Source organism: Micrasema longulum, unplaced genomic scaffold, assembly GCF_059751315.1.
Source record: "Micrasema longulum isolate JH-2025_06_02 unplaced genomic scaffold, ASM5975131v1 h1tg000049l, whole genome shotgun sequence".
Taxonomy (NCBI): domain Eukaryota; kingdom Metazoa; phylum Arthropoda; class Insecta; order Trichoptera; family Brachycentridae; genus Micrasema; species Micrasema longulum.
Genome location: NW_028277256.1, coordinates 872874 through 886547, shown reverse-complemented (window position 1 = coordinate 886547; position 13674 = coordinate 872874). Strand labels below are relative to the sequence as shown.

At 32.4% G+C, this 13674-nt stretch overlaps 1 protein-coding gene across 8 annotated transcripts in view; it reads left to right on the top strand.

Annotated features, from left to right (window-relative positions):
- Positions 1–1362: 1362 nt before the first annotated feature.
- LOC148285186 (huntingtin-interacting protein 1-like) overlaps positions 1363–13674 on the top strand; it is an 84479-nt gene continuing 72167 nt past the window's right edge. For 2 of the 8 annotated variants that reach the window (XM_088229240.1, XM_088229232.1), the window contains exon 1: positions 1382–1543. In XM_088229240.1, the coding sequence (XP_088085366.1) occupies positions 1460–1543 (84 nt within the window). In that variant the 5' untranslated portion in view covers positions 1382–1459. Of the gene's footprint in view, positions 1544–9540; positions 10091–13674 lie in introns of those variants that run through there. The other 6 variants (XM_088229211.1, XM_088229249.1, XM_088229227.1 and 3 more) reach the window with 6 other exon arrangements.

Genomic DNA, 13674 nt, shown 5'->3' with positions numbered 1-13674 from the left:
AAAATATAAGCATTTCGAACGAACGAAAAAGGGGTAGCGAATAATGTTGAATATACATAATATTACGGATATTTAACTTTTTTATGTATTTAAAAATAGATGAGACGAATGAATTTCATTCCGATCTCTTAATATTTTTTTATAAAAAAAAATCAAACTTACCATAAATTTAGCATATTATTGCATTATTTCATATACATTGGTATTCTTTTTAATGGTTAATTTTTTAATTATTTCTATGAAAAAACTCCAAAATTGTACATATTTGTACGCAATTTTATTATTTCAGGCGTTTTATTGTTGAATTTTCAAATTCTTATTTTTTTTTGGTAAAAATAGTTTCAATTAATCTTGTAGATACACACATATTTAAAACAAAGCATTACATATATAGTTACATATTGTTAAATATTGTAAGACTAGAGTATGCATGTAAACAAAATTTCAGTGTTTTTATTTATTTACATGGCTACATACAGTAAACAAATTATTTAGTTTAACTTACAAAAAATCAAATCCCTCCCATCCTCTTATTCCGAGGACAAACTTTGCATGGAAACTCGATTTCATCTTTCTTTATCAGACGAATTCAATAAAAGCATTATTATGTCTTGGATCCCTAGCCATTGTGGTATTCCCGGAAATGTAAAAAATGACGCGTTAGCAAAGGAGGTGGTCCATTCTAGGGATCCTGCCTATAAGAATTTTCTACAACTGAGTGATCTGCTCGTTATGACGAAGGAGAAGCGACTTCGCACTTGGCAAGAATATTGGGTAGCCTTCTCCCAAGCCAAGGGAAGACATCTTTTCCAACTGAAACCAAATGTGACGGAAAAACCTTGGATTCCCAAAGTGATTCTGAACAAGTTTGAGACATCCTTCATATACAGAATGCGCATTGGGCATTGCTGCAATGGTTCTAATCTATTCAAAATCCATAACCGGGACTCTGTCATGTACGAATGTCAGCTTGAGGAGGAAGATTTGAACCAAGTGTTTTTGGGTGCCCCATATATGCTAATATGCATCTAGATACTCATGGTATAAAGTTTGAAATATTTTATACAAATATATGTATTGTGTATTTAATATTAAATTCTATAACATTAATTTGTTTACAAAACTAACACATATGTAAGTTTTTTTAAACACTCGAAACTGGCTAGAACACCGTAGTAAGAAAGTGAAAGAGCCAATAAATAAAGAAGACGAAATTATTGAGTAGGTACAAATACAGTGCCCTATGTACTGTTAAGGAAAGTTACGTCATTCAAATTCATTGTTTCTTTACGTTGACCTGTAACTTTAAGCCTTGGTAATAGAAATTTAGAATTATTTGGTTGTCAGCTTGTTATATGCGACGTGTGTTTGTAAATATTTCATGTTAGTTCGTTGTGTCAAGAAGTGCGAGGGTGTTGTTGTCGTGAGTGTTCTAGAAATAAGTGTTAAATGTTAACCGATGGCTTCGATATCCTTACCGAGGGTTTTACAGCAACGGAAAACTAGTCTGGAGATAGAACGAGAAAATTTCGAAAAGTTCCAGGTGAGTAAATATGGTTTGAACACTATGTGTCACCTGTCATCCTTAAGAATGAATTCTTATTTGTAACTATAATTTATTTCACAATCACACGCTTTTGTAACGTGAGTCACATTTTACTTCAGCGCTTTACTGATTTATCAAAAAGTAAATCACAGTATCTAGCTATGGTATTATTATTTTTATATGTAATACTTAGGTTAATGAGTAATTCTAGGAGTTACAATTCTAATTGTGCAATCAATGAAAACTTAATCTGCTAACTAAAGTTCTCATTATTCAAATTTGCGCATAGTTGTTGAACTATCGTACATTAATTTAGCCGATTGCTGAATAAAAGTAATTTCTAAAAATTAGTAACAAACCTTAAATCCCTTCATTCCTTAAGTTATAATAATTTTAAAAAAATATATTATACTTAATTTATGTAAGTCGTTATTCAATTGCGTATTCGAAAATTTTTCCACTTTTGAACAAGTGCCGGGAGCAGGGTGAACGGTGGACTAAAATCAACTTTGAAACTAAAATCAGAATTGGAAAAACAAGGATGAAAGTAGGCTGAATGCCGTTGAAATGCGATCTCTCAGGCGAATGTGTGGTAAAACTATGTACGATACGTGCACATATGTCAAGATCCGTACATTATTTAATGCTGAGATAAGTACTATTGATAAAATCAAGAAAGTAGTTCTCCGTAGGTTTGGACATGCAGAGGGAAGATCGACTTCAAAGATTTACAATGCAAATAAATGTTTATAAATGCAGAAATCGGAGATGGCCGAGTAAGACAGCGTGAACGAATCCAACAAATGCTTGAATTGGACAAGTCAAGAGTCGTTCAAAAGCGAAGTCTTTAATAAGATGTATAAAGTGATTCGAAGATAAAGAGTGATGTGGCATTCTATCCTCTCTGCCTACCCCCATGGTGAAATGGCGTGATAGTTTGTTTTGTTTGTTTGTTCAGCTTGCACTGAATATCAAAAACGTCAAGTATATTTTTTGACAAATAAAATTAATTTGTATTTAAAAGTGATAAAAAGCTTAATGCATGGGAGCTGAATCAATAAAAATTGAAAATTGAGTCGGGTTGTGGTCCTGTGGCTAGTGTCGCAGACTCACGGATCAGAGGTCCGAGGTTCGAACCCCACGCCACCCCAACTTGATTGCCATTTTTTATAGTGAGTTATTTACAACTCGTTGAAGACGGACCCCGAAAGTGAAATATTTGGAATACAAATATTAGTTTATATATATTTTTTTAAAAGCGCAAATGACGTGATATGACATCTTTATTTATCTTTCTGTGGTTAATGTCATCTCAGTTAAAAAAATAACTTTCTATAAACTAGGCAAAAGAAAACATTATTTTATGCAGCCGAGGATGTGTTTACTACTGCTATCATCACACCATTTCCCTAGCTTCTTCATACAACATTTTAACACGCCCTCTGATTGGGTCTGCTTTTGACATGACCAGACTTGAGATTTTGAATTTTCTGATTGCGTCACATCTTTATATATTTGGATAATTTATGTAGCGCCATTTTTGTGAAAATCAACTCAAGGGCGCTGTACAATCAATAAATATCCCAGCACGTCTTGCAGTTACATAGCACATGGACGATTGGGATTCTAGTTCCTCGTCTCCAATTATGATATATAGGAGCTAGATTACCGCACATCTTGCAGCTAAAAAGCGCACAGACAGTAAGAAATCTAGCATTTACATTTTTAATATTTCTTTTATTTGACAATGAAGTTTAGAGTTTAAGTAAATTTTAAAATACAAAATAAAAAACAAATTTATAAAAATAGAAGTTAGATTACAAGTCTTGCAGCTACTGAGCGCATGGACGGTTGGAATTCTTTCTAATCATTTGTTACCATTTGTCCTTACCATATATTATGTAAAGGAGTGGACGAGTTGTTAAGAAATTCCTTGTCCCATAGGAGGAGTTTAGAGTAGACCGTAATGTCGGGGAAGGAAGGTTGCATAACTTCGCTAACCTGCTGATGATGAGGCGTGATGTGTGCTGGAATCCGGTGGAAAATCCGGCGATCTTGCGACGCTGGTACAGCTTGTATAGAGCTGGCAGTCTAGATTCTAGATGGACGCTGGCACAGCTCGCTTGGTAAATGTTTGTTAGGAGCACTTTACTTATTCGTTTGGTGCTGGACATATAATGTTTTTTCTGGCACTCACACGTAGAATTATTGTTTCGTGGAGTACGCTAGGCAATAGGAAGTGGGATAGATACGTTTGAGAGTTGGTCTGAACAATATACTCGTATGTATATCTGTTTTAGCATTTTTTTGTAATCCATTAATTCCACATCAGAATCCAAATCATCTTAGTGATTTAAATATTATTTTTTATTTTTATTTTTATTTTTATTTTTTGCACCACAACAGGCCAGGAGGCCCAATTACAGTGGTGAATTACATCACAGAACACCCAGGCTTGAGAAAAATCACATTTAATTTTTGTGTTCTCACCGGGAATCGAACCCGGAACCTTCCGTCTGTGAGTCAAGCTTCTTGACCACTACACCACGGAGGCCGCCTGAAACATATGGAACTCATAAGTCACGCTTCCAATCTTTACAGAACAACATGTACAAAAAGACTTTACTTTTTAGCTCGATATGTTAAAATAGAAACAAAGTTGTTCTATATTTATTTTAATATAATGAATAACCACAAAGTTAGTACTTCAAATATAAATGTAATATTTTGAGTATTTTATTTTGAGGATGAGAAAAAAAGTATATAAATTGATTATCCACAGATAAACATTTCATTTTACACTGTACAAATCGTCGTGATCATAGAACAACGATGGATGTGTGAAAAATGCCACATTGACTTTCTTTTATATTTGACTTCTGTACTTATCCAGTTGTGACCCAAAGTGTCAAAAAATATTTTAAACCGCTCTCATCATTGACATATTAATACACATTGACATGCCCTGAGCTCTCAAAAATGATGACACTTAATAACTCATGCCCAAACGCTCAGTCATGGCCAACGCGTATTTAGTCGTTCTTCGACCGCCAGCTAGGCGTGACGCTTAGAATCGAAACCAAAATGCCTGCTTGTGTCATGAAAGCGTGCGAAAACCTTTCGGATAAACTTTGTAAAAAGGATTGTGCAACTTTTCATTGGTAAATATTTGTTCATGAGTAATTAACAAAGCTTAAAACGATTAATATTCAAATATAAATATTATTGTTTGTATACGTCAAACTTCGCCTGGCAATTGCGAAGCTCTTCTTAATTACAAGTTACAGAGACGCACTGATAGGAATATGTTTTTACGATATAATGAACGTGATTTAATATTATTTTTGCATTCCCCAAAACCCAATGAAAAGAAATAAATGGGTCGAAATTATAAGGAATTTAAAGAAATAATTTATCTGGGTCCCACCAAAAACGAATGTTGGTTGTTAACGTTGAAATACGAACTTTTTTATTTACCAAAAATTAATATCCTCCAATTTTTGGTAGCATATGCGTGATCGTCGAATGCATCCCTGGTTTAAGCAAACAAACTTGGACTTTGCGTACGTTTTCGTGTCAGTATTTTCAAAAATATTTTTACTCTATAGGCACGTCTATGCATTAATATGTCAATGGCTCTCATAAGTTGAAAAAAATCACATGCGTCGTTGTTCTACGATCATGACGAAATGGTTGTGGGACAAGGCTGGATTTCACCCACTTGGGAGTTCTTATTTAAAAATCTTTTTTTTTGTAATATGTATCTTTATATGAATAAATAAATAAAATAAATTAATAATAAAACCAGCCAATGACAGGTCATAAAGCCCTGTAAATGCCTAGAGTTTCGTATTATATTCTCAAAAAAGTCTTTCCTCTCTCTCATAATAAAGCGCTTTTTAGTGGATCGTCATCGGTTTTTTTTTACATAAAAAATAAGATTGAGACTTGGGACCCATGATATTTTGATGTAATTCAGAATGTTATTTCTCTGGGGTTTAACAGTTAATATAATGTTAGTTAGATTCCAATCTGTGTACAACGCGATTCTAATAGAAATTTCCTGTTGGACTGTCAATTGCATTACAATGGAGCTTGGTATCAGATCGTTGTACTACTGTTTTAGTTAACGATGTATTTACTATTCACATAATTAAGCTCACTTCTACCAGTTATTTTATTTTTTAAGTACAGTGGTCTCTCGATAATCCGTCAGATGTCGGCCCAGAGCACTGCCGGATTACTGAAAACGCCGGATTACTGGAAATCACTAACAACGACGCTACAAGCAGTCTGCCTGTAGAAAATACCAGATTATAGAGGGAGTACTGTACCTGCAAAAATATGAAACAAACGGCTTTAAGACATGTACACAAATCTTGAACAATTCAATACCAGTCTGGTTGTTTGAAGATATTGCTTTATGGCAATAAGAAGCTCAAAATTTAATGCGAAAAAATTGTATCGATGATCAACAATGTTTTGAGTTTTTTTGACCAAATTTTTGTAGACAAGGACTGGATTCAACCCCCTAGGGAGCTGTTGATATTAACATATTACTACAGAAGATGACGATGGTGAATGTTACATAGTGTGTAAAGTGGCCACTTAAACCAGCCAATGACAGGTCATAAGCCCTGTGGATGCCCAGAGTTCTATATTACCTTCTGTAAAATATTCTTCATGTCTGTTGTAATAGTATTGATGATGTCAATAAAATATGGAATATTTTAATGAAATTTTCGCAATTCAATCATCCGTCCAGATAATTTGTGACAAATCCTTACTTTCATGCGTGTTAATGTGTGTTTGTCTGTTTGTTTGTCGTCGCAACGGAGCGACCGATCGACGTGATTTTTTGCGTAGGGATAGCCGGAGAGCTGACAAGTGTCGTAGGTATTATTTTCATCCCGAAAAAAAATCTCACTCCCTCGGGAAAATTCTTAATGGAAAAATGAATTAATATTAAAATGGAATAACGATACTGCGTCGCCATAGACTTACGTATCGACGTATTTTTTTCGTAGCAATATTTGGAGGGCCGGCAATCGATCAGGGTACTTTGTATCCTGAGAAAATATATCATTTCATCTGGAAAATTCTTCTTTCTAAACGACGAAACGAAATAAATCAGTAATTTCTCCTTAATACTACTAATAACAATAACTAATAAGTATCTAATGCTTGCTCTATCACTAATCACTAATCACGACTTGATCCCTAAGCACAGTTATATCCTCGGAGTGATAATTCTATAGAGAAGCCCTTAAGCTCTGTTGTATAGAACAAAAGCTTTACAATTTTTTTGTTTATTTTAGTATGGTTTTTAGTTTTACAACAAACGTGTAACAGACGGTTTCGGTTAGCGCTTGCAATTCTCAACTCAAGTGCCTACGACCCATTGTATTGTTGTAATCTCTAGCTAACTTTGTGGTCAATAATCCCATAATGGTTTTTCTCCGTATGGGCGACTCCATTAGGTTATTACTCTAAGATTGTATCCGACTGAAAATGACTCGTAAGATAAAAGATAAGGGTAAATCATTAGAATGCAAATATTTTTCTTTAAAAATATATACTTATGACCTAGATAGGTTCCGTATTTCTAATATTATAAATATGAGCACATTCTTGATATAAATTTAATAACATGTCTAGTATATGTCACATAACTTTGCACCCGGGCTCTAAGGTGACCATGATGTATTATATATTTATGCTAAACATATATTAAATATTTATTTATAAATACATAGAATATTCTGACACTCATCCACACTAAATGATGTATTAGGCACTGCGCTGGATTGCTGCGTGTATTATACACAAAGCTTTTTAATGTAATTAAAAATTCAAAGTTATAAAACACATACAATCAATAAATTATCGTAAACGTGACCTTACAAGACTGGATTTAAATACTTTTTAATACATTATTTTAATAAATTATTATGAAAATAAAACTTTGTTATTAGTGTTACACTATTTTTATTATTTTACAAGATTACTACTACAGTTTCGGGAGAGCCCTCCTCCCATCGACGGGTGATATAAAACTAATTTAGTAAATACAGAATATTGGTCACGGTGTCGTTATAGAATCTATACAAAAAACAAACGAATTAATCAGTGATGGAACCTAAAGCAGGGTGGTTATTCCATTTATCTAAGGTGTCAGAATAAAATAATAAAAATTGTGTAACATTAATTAACAGAGTTTTATTTTCATAATAATTTATAATAAAGTGTTACGAAGTGAATGCCGATCAATTAATAATCCTTTTTAGTACATTTATCCGGTGCATTCGATATTTTCTTGGAAAAACTGATTTTCTTTGGTAAAAAAATATAAATAATTGCTTGTAGATTTTTTTGATATTATAATTTTTATATCCGGTAATATTAAACAAATTATTTCGTAATTTTATAAATTCATTAAAAAATGAATTTTTTAGGTGTTTTGTTTTCCTAACACTTACATCAAGTTATTATGTTCAATACCTGACCATTATACAATGTCTTTTTCGATTTTATTATTTTCTTTCGCCAGCTAGAATCAATAATCCATTAATAAACTCAGTGTCTCCAACTGAAGCTGTTTAGTAAGTATCCTATTAGAAAAAAAAGAAGCAGACTGCTATAATACTTATAAGATAACAAATTTTCAAAATACTGATTGCTATAATTGATGTCCCATATTTGTTGCATTTTTTTTTTTTCATGTTTCCAATTTTTTGTTTGTTTGTTTTTTTCTTATCGGTACCGGTAAGGGCAGGTATGAATGTAAAAAAAATGTTAAAAAGATATTGTTATAAATTGAATATTACAACCAGAATTATCTTATTTTTTTAAAAAAGAGAATACAATTACATTGAAAAAGTTTTCAACTAAAATAGTTCAATAAATGTATTTTTTTAAAGTATTACCGACGGCATAATTTTACGTAGAAATAAAGGAAAATGTCACATGTATGTGATTTAAAATGCTTGTATTTCTTTTCAAAAACAAAAAAATAAAATTTTGCTTCGGCCACTTTCATGTTTAATTTATTATCTTCAAATTATTAAAACAAATTTTAGTTCAATACTTAGTCCTTACTGATATCCCAGATACCTAAGTTTAGTCTGAATTTGAAATGGCGTAATCTGCCAGTCTAAAAGTAATTATATTTTAGTTACATAAAACTTTTAAGTATATTTTTTAACAGAAATACCTTTAAAAAATATTGTTATCTAATTTCTGCTGTTTTATTTTTTTATTATTGCGCGAATAAAAAAAAACATTCGTTTTAAAATATCAATATCGTATGATTTCCTCATTTTGCGTGCGATTTACCAGGCTACAGACTTAAGCTCTATTGCATATTACAAAATCGTTCCATATTTTTGGCGGGGTTTAGGTTTGGTTTTTAGTTTAACGACAAACGTGTAATGGACGGTTTCGGTTTGCGCTCGCAATTCTCGACGCAAGTACTTGCGGTCCGTTGTATTTCTGTAATGCGACTCTATTAGGTTATTAGCAGCAGACCATTTTGTATCATTTTTTTATGACCGAATATTGGTTGCAAAATAAAGCAGAGATAACATCGGAAGATAGGGAACGAATGGACTATGAAAGATTGGTAGAACTGATATGTATGGCTAGAGTGAATGGTCGCGTAGGACAAGGACGCCCATGAAATACTGCATTATTAGATAAATCAAATCCTTAAATCTGGTCTTGTCAAAACTACATAATCGACTGGTATAAATGGCAAGATTTATAGAAGTAGCCTTTTTACCTGTCCACAATGAAGTGATAGTTAGAGTGGGGAATCATTTTTATAATATTCGCATTACTAGGTACCTCTGGGCTACAAGCTCTTAATTTATTTTGTATTAAAAATAAAATTATGTGTACGTGTGATTTTTCAAGTAAAGCTAAGCTGTTCTCGATTTCTTATCAATAAAAAGAAACGACAACACCAATAAAATACACATTTATTTTATAATTTTATTATCTTGTAGAATATTATTATAAACGGTCGGATTACACTTTAATACGTCCTATTTTCTTGTAAAGCAACTATGTTATTCCTCAGTCGTCGGTCATTCATTATTCATCAGTGGTCGTAAGGAAGTCACTGCGTAATTCTCCGTACGATTCATAACTATTTCGTCTATAGGATTATTTGTATCGAATTACAAGATCTAGTGCAATGGAGAGACAAAATAATCTCGTTCAGTCCAAGTGGAATATATTCAAATCTTACTTTTTTGCTGTGTTGTATTTGGGCAGGTCCAGGAATGTACCGTTTCGCAGTTTGGAAGAACAAAATAACTCGTATAAAACTCAGGACACATTTTTGTCGGGATATTCCGGGGAAAACAGCAAGATTGGAAGATTTGTGGCATTGAAAATGCAGTGATTGTTGTGATAAGTGCATTTTATGTTCAAATCCGGTTTCTTATACGATTTTTGTTTACACTTATGCGATTTCGAATGACCTATATAAATGATCTTGCTACATGTGTTATACAAGAGATGTGTATAATTTCTAATCAGGTAATTAAAATTTTTATAATCTATTTACCTATAGTTTTATAGTACAGTAAAATTGGGTTTAGATTTATTACAAGTTTGATAGAGTTCTATAGAATATAATAATAGGTGTCAAAAATTATGCTTAAATCTATCTTTCATTTTTAAAATTGCAATTTTGTGCCACTATGCATAGTGTTTTCCGTATTACCGCAGTATTCATTTTAGTTAAGACAGTTGGTTATTTTTTTTGTATTTTTTGCACACATCTCGCATTATGTACCGTTTATATTGCTTTTATTTTTTCACGCCCATTTTATGTAAGCAATACCTAAGTTTGTTTGAAATGTTGATTTTCTACCATTAATGATTAATTAAATGATGTGAGGTTTAAATTAATTTATTGCATAAAAATTTAATAACAGGGAATCTATATAAAACTAATGAATACAAAATGAAAACAGAGTGTTCTCTGTTTATGATAGTCTCCATCTAACATGGCTAAGCCTGTTCTAAGATTGATGGAGATTTTTTATCTTTTAGAGCATAAGTAGTCCTATACTAATATAACAATAACAAAACAAAAAAAAAACTAAAACTACTCAATTATAAATGCCTAGCTAATCAAATGTAAGAAATTAAACATCTTTATTATACAAATATGAAGTATATATGCCAAGAATACATGTTACTTAAACATAAATAATAAATTATAATATAAAATAAAAAACAAATATAAAGTAATGAAATACATAAAAATATAAATAATGTGCATACTAATTATATAAAGTACTACGTTTTTTGATCTACATATATATTTTTTTTTAATCTCTTGCTACACTATTTACACGTGCAGTTATTATTATTTTTTTTTTTTTTTTACATTTTGAGTCTTTTATATATGTTTGGATAATTTATATAGCGCCATTTTTTCAAATGACGTTGTATGACATATTTATTTATTTTTCTGTGAAATGTCATCTCAGTCAAAAAAATAAAATTTTATCAACTAGGCAAAGGAAAACATGATTTTATGCAGCCGAGGATGTGTTTACTACTGCTATCATCACACCATTTCCCTTCGGGGGTAGACAGAAAGGATGAAATGCCACATGCGTCTGTCCTGATACACTTCCCTAGCTTCTTCATACGGCATTTTAACACGCCCTTCAATTGTGTCTGCTTTTGACATGACCAGACTTGAGATTTGAATTTTCTGATAGTGTCACATCTTTATATATTTTGATAATTTATATAGCGCCATTTTTGTGAAAATCACCTCGAGAGCGCTGTACAATCAATAAATATCCCAGCACGTCTTGCAGCTACAGAGCGCATGGACATTAAGTAATCTAGCCCCTATTTGCATTTTTTATTTTTATTTTATGTGACAATGAAGTTTAGAGTTTTAAGTGATATTTAAAAAAAACTAAATAAAAAACAAATTTATTAAAATAGAAGTCCGACGTTTCGGCTACCATTGCAGGAGCCATCTTCAGGGAAAACTGTGAAACGTCGGATCAAATCCAACATACACGGTATCACCCAAAAAAGATACATAATATTGATAACAGTGACCGTGAAAACCTTCGCACCTATTCGACTACAACAAGTCTTGCAGCTACTGAGCGCATGGACGGTTGGAATTCTAGACCCCATTTACTAAATGTAGATATTTAATAGTTGATAATATTTACCTATTGAAACAGCTACTATTATTGTGGATAATGTTTATAGCGCCATTTTTGTGAAAATCACCTCAAGGGCGCTTTACAATATTCCAACACGTCTTGCAGCTACATAGCGCAATTCGGCAATAAATCATTAAATATTTTTGGAGCAATTACATTATATTATATTTTGGAGCAATTACATAGTTTGGTCGAGGACTTACGATACAAAAACCGTGAAATGTTATATAGAAAATTTAAAACGTGAACCAATTTCATTATTACGGCTTCTCTGAGTCAGCTGTTTTGAGCATGTATCTACGTAAATTTGATGTATATATGTAGGTAGTACATTTACACTTATAACAATTTTTAAGTTTGAAATTGTTTTAGCGTTAAATACAGTAGAACTCCAACTATCCGAACTCCGACTACCCGAATCGCTAATTTTCCGAATCGCTTTCAGAATTTCAGAACATAAGATTAAGACGGAAACGTACTGCGATTCGCAAAATAACGACTTGGCTGCCCGAAAATGGATGACGACAGTCAAACAGCTTACTTTGACCGAGATGTTCAGCAAGCAATGACTTGCATTTACAGTACGGTACGTACGTACTGTACTAATGTACACCACTTGTAACTACGCTTAACATGTAAAAGTGTTGCCTTTTCATTTAATTTATTAAAAGCTCATTCTTCAATTTCAATAATTTATTTTCATTTTCAACATACATACAGTAATTAATGAAAATTTATTATTTTTTTCGGAAAAAAATCCAACTATCCGAATGCAGTTTGGTCCCAATTGATTCGGATAATTGGAATTCTACTGTACATTTAATAAAATTACACACTGGCAAAAGTACCCTATTATTAAGGGATCGGGAAAACAATTTTAAAATAAGATTTGAAGTAGTTTTACTAGAATTTTAGTGATATTTACTATGACTTTCAATAATTGCAAAAAAAAATAATTGAGGTACAGAATATAAAAATATTACAATTTTAAATTGTAAATATATAATTGTACCTATACATTCATGTTCCACAGTGAATGATATAGATTATACAATCTGTATTGAATGCCGCAGCGAGACTTATTTTCGGAATCTCTAAGTTCAGTCATATCACTCCACTACTTCGGGAACTACACTGGCTACGTTTTCCACAGAGGGTCGAATACAAACTCTGCTGGCTTGTGTATAAGTCACTGCACAACTCTGCTTCGGAATATCTAAGGGAACTATGCATTCCAGATGAACTAGCTGACAGGCGTCTAACGCTTAGATCAGCTACGTCTACGGCGAGAGGAAAAGTTATTATACCTCTACGCAAACAGCGCACTAAATTTAGTGAACGCGCATTTGCGGTCGCAGGCCCTATGGCATGGAATACTCTCCCAGCAGAGGTGCGAGGCTGTGAAAGTGAAGTGATGTTTAGGAAAAAACTTAAAACACACTTGTTCTCTAAATCATTTGAATAAATCCGTAGCATGTGACAGCAAAATGAATTATTTTAATTAAATTACAAATTTAAAAGAATCACTATGTAAAGCGCCCTTGAGGTATTTTGTTACGAAAATGGCGCTTTATAAGTTATCCATAATAATAATAATTATTATTATTAATTAATTACATTATATTATATACTCAGTAATAAAATAAAAATTCAATTATCAGGATGCCATGAATAAAAAATATATGTTAAATATATATGTTAACCATCACGCCGTTTCCCCGTAGGATTAGACAGAGAGGATAGAACGCCATGTCACTCTATCTTTGCATACAGACCTCGCTTCGTCTACATTCACACATCTTCTTATGCACACACGCCGATTATTCCTACTTTTGACATGTCCATCTTTTAGTATTTGATGGACTTTATCGTGCCATGTCTTTCTCGGACTTCCTCGTTTTCTGCATCTATTTATTT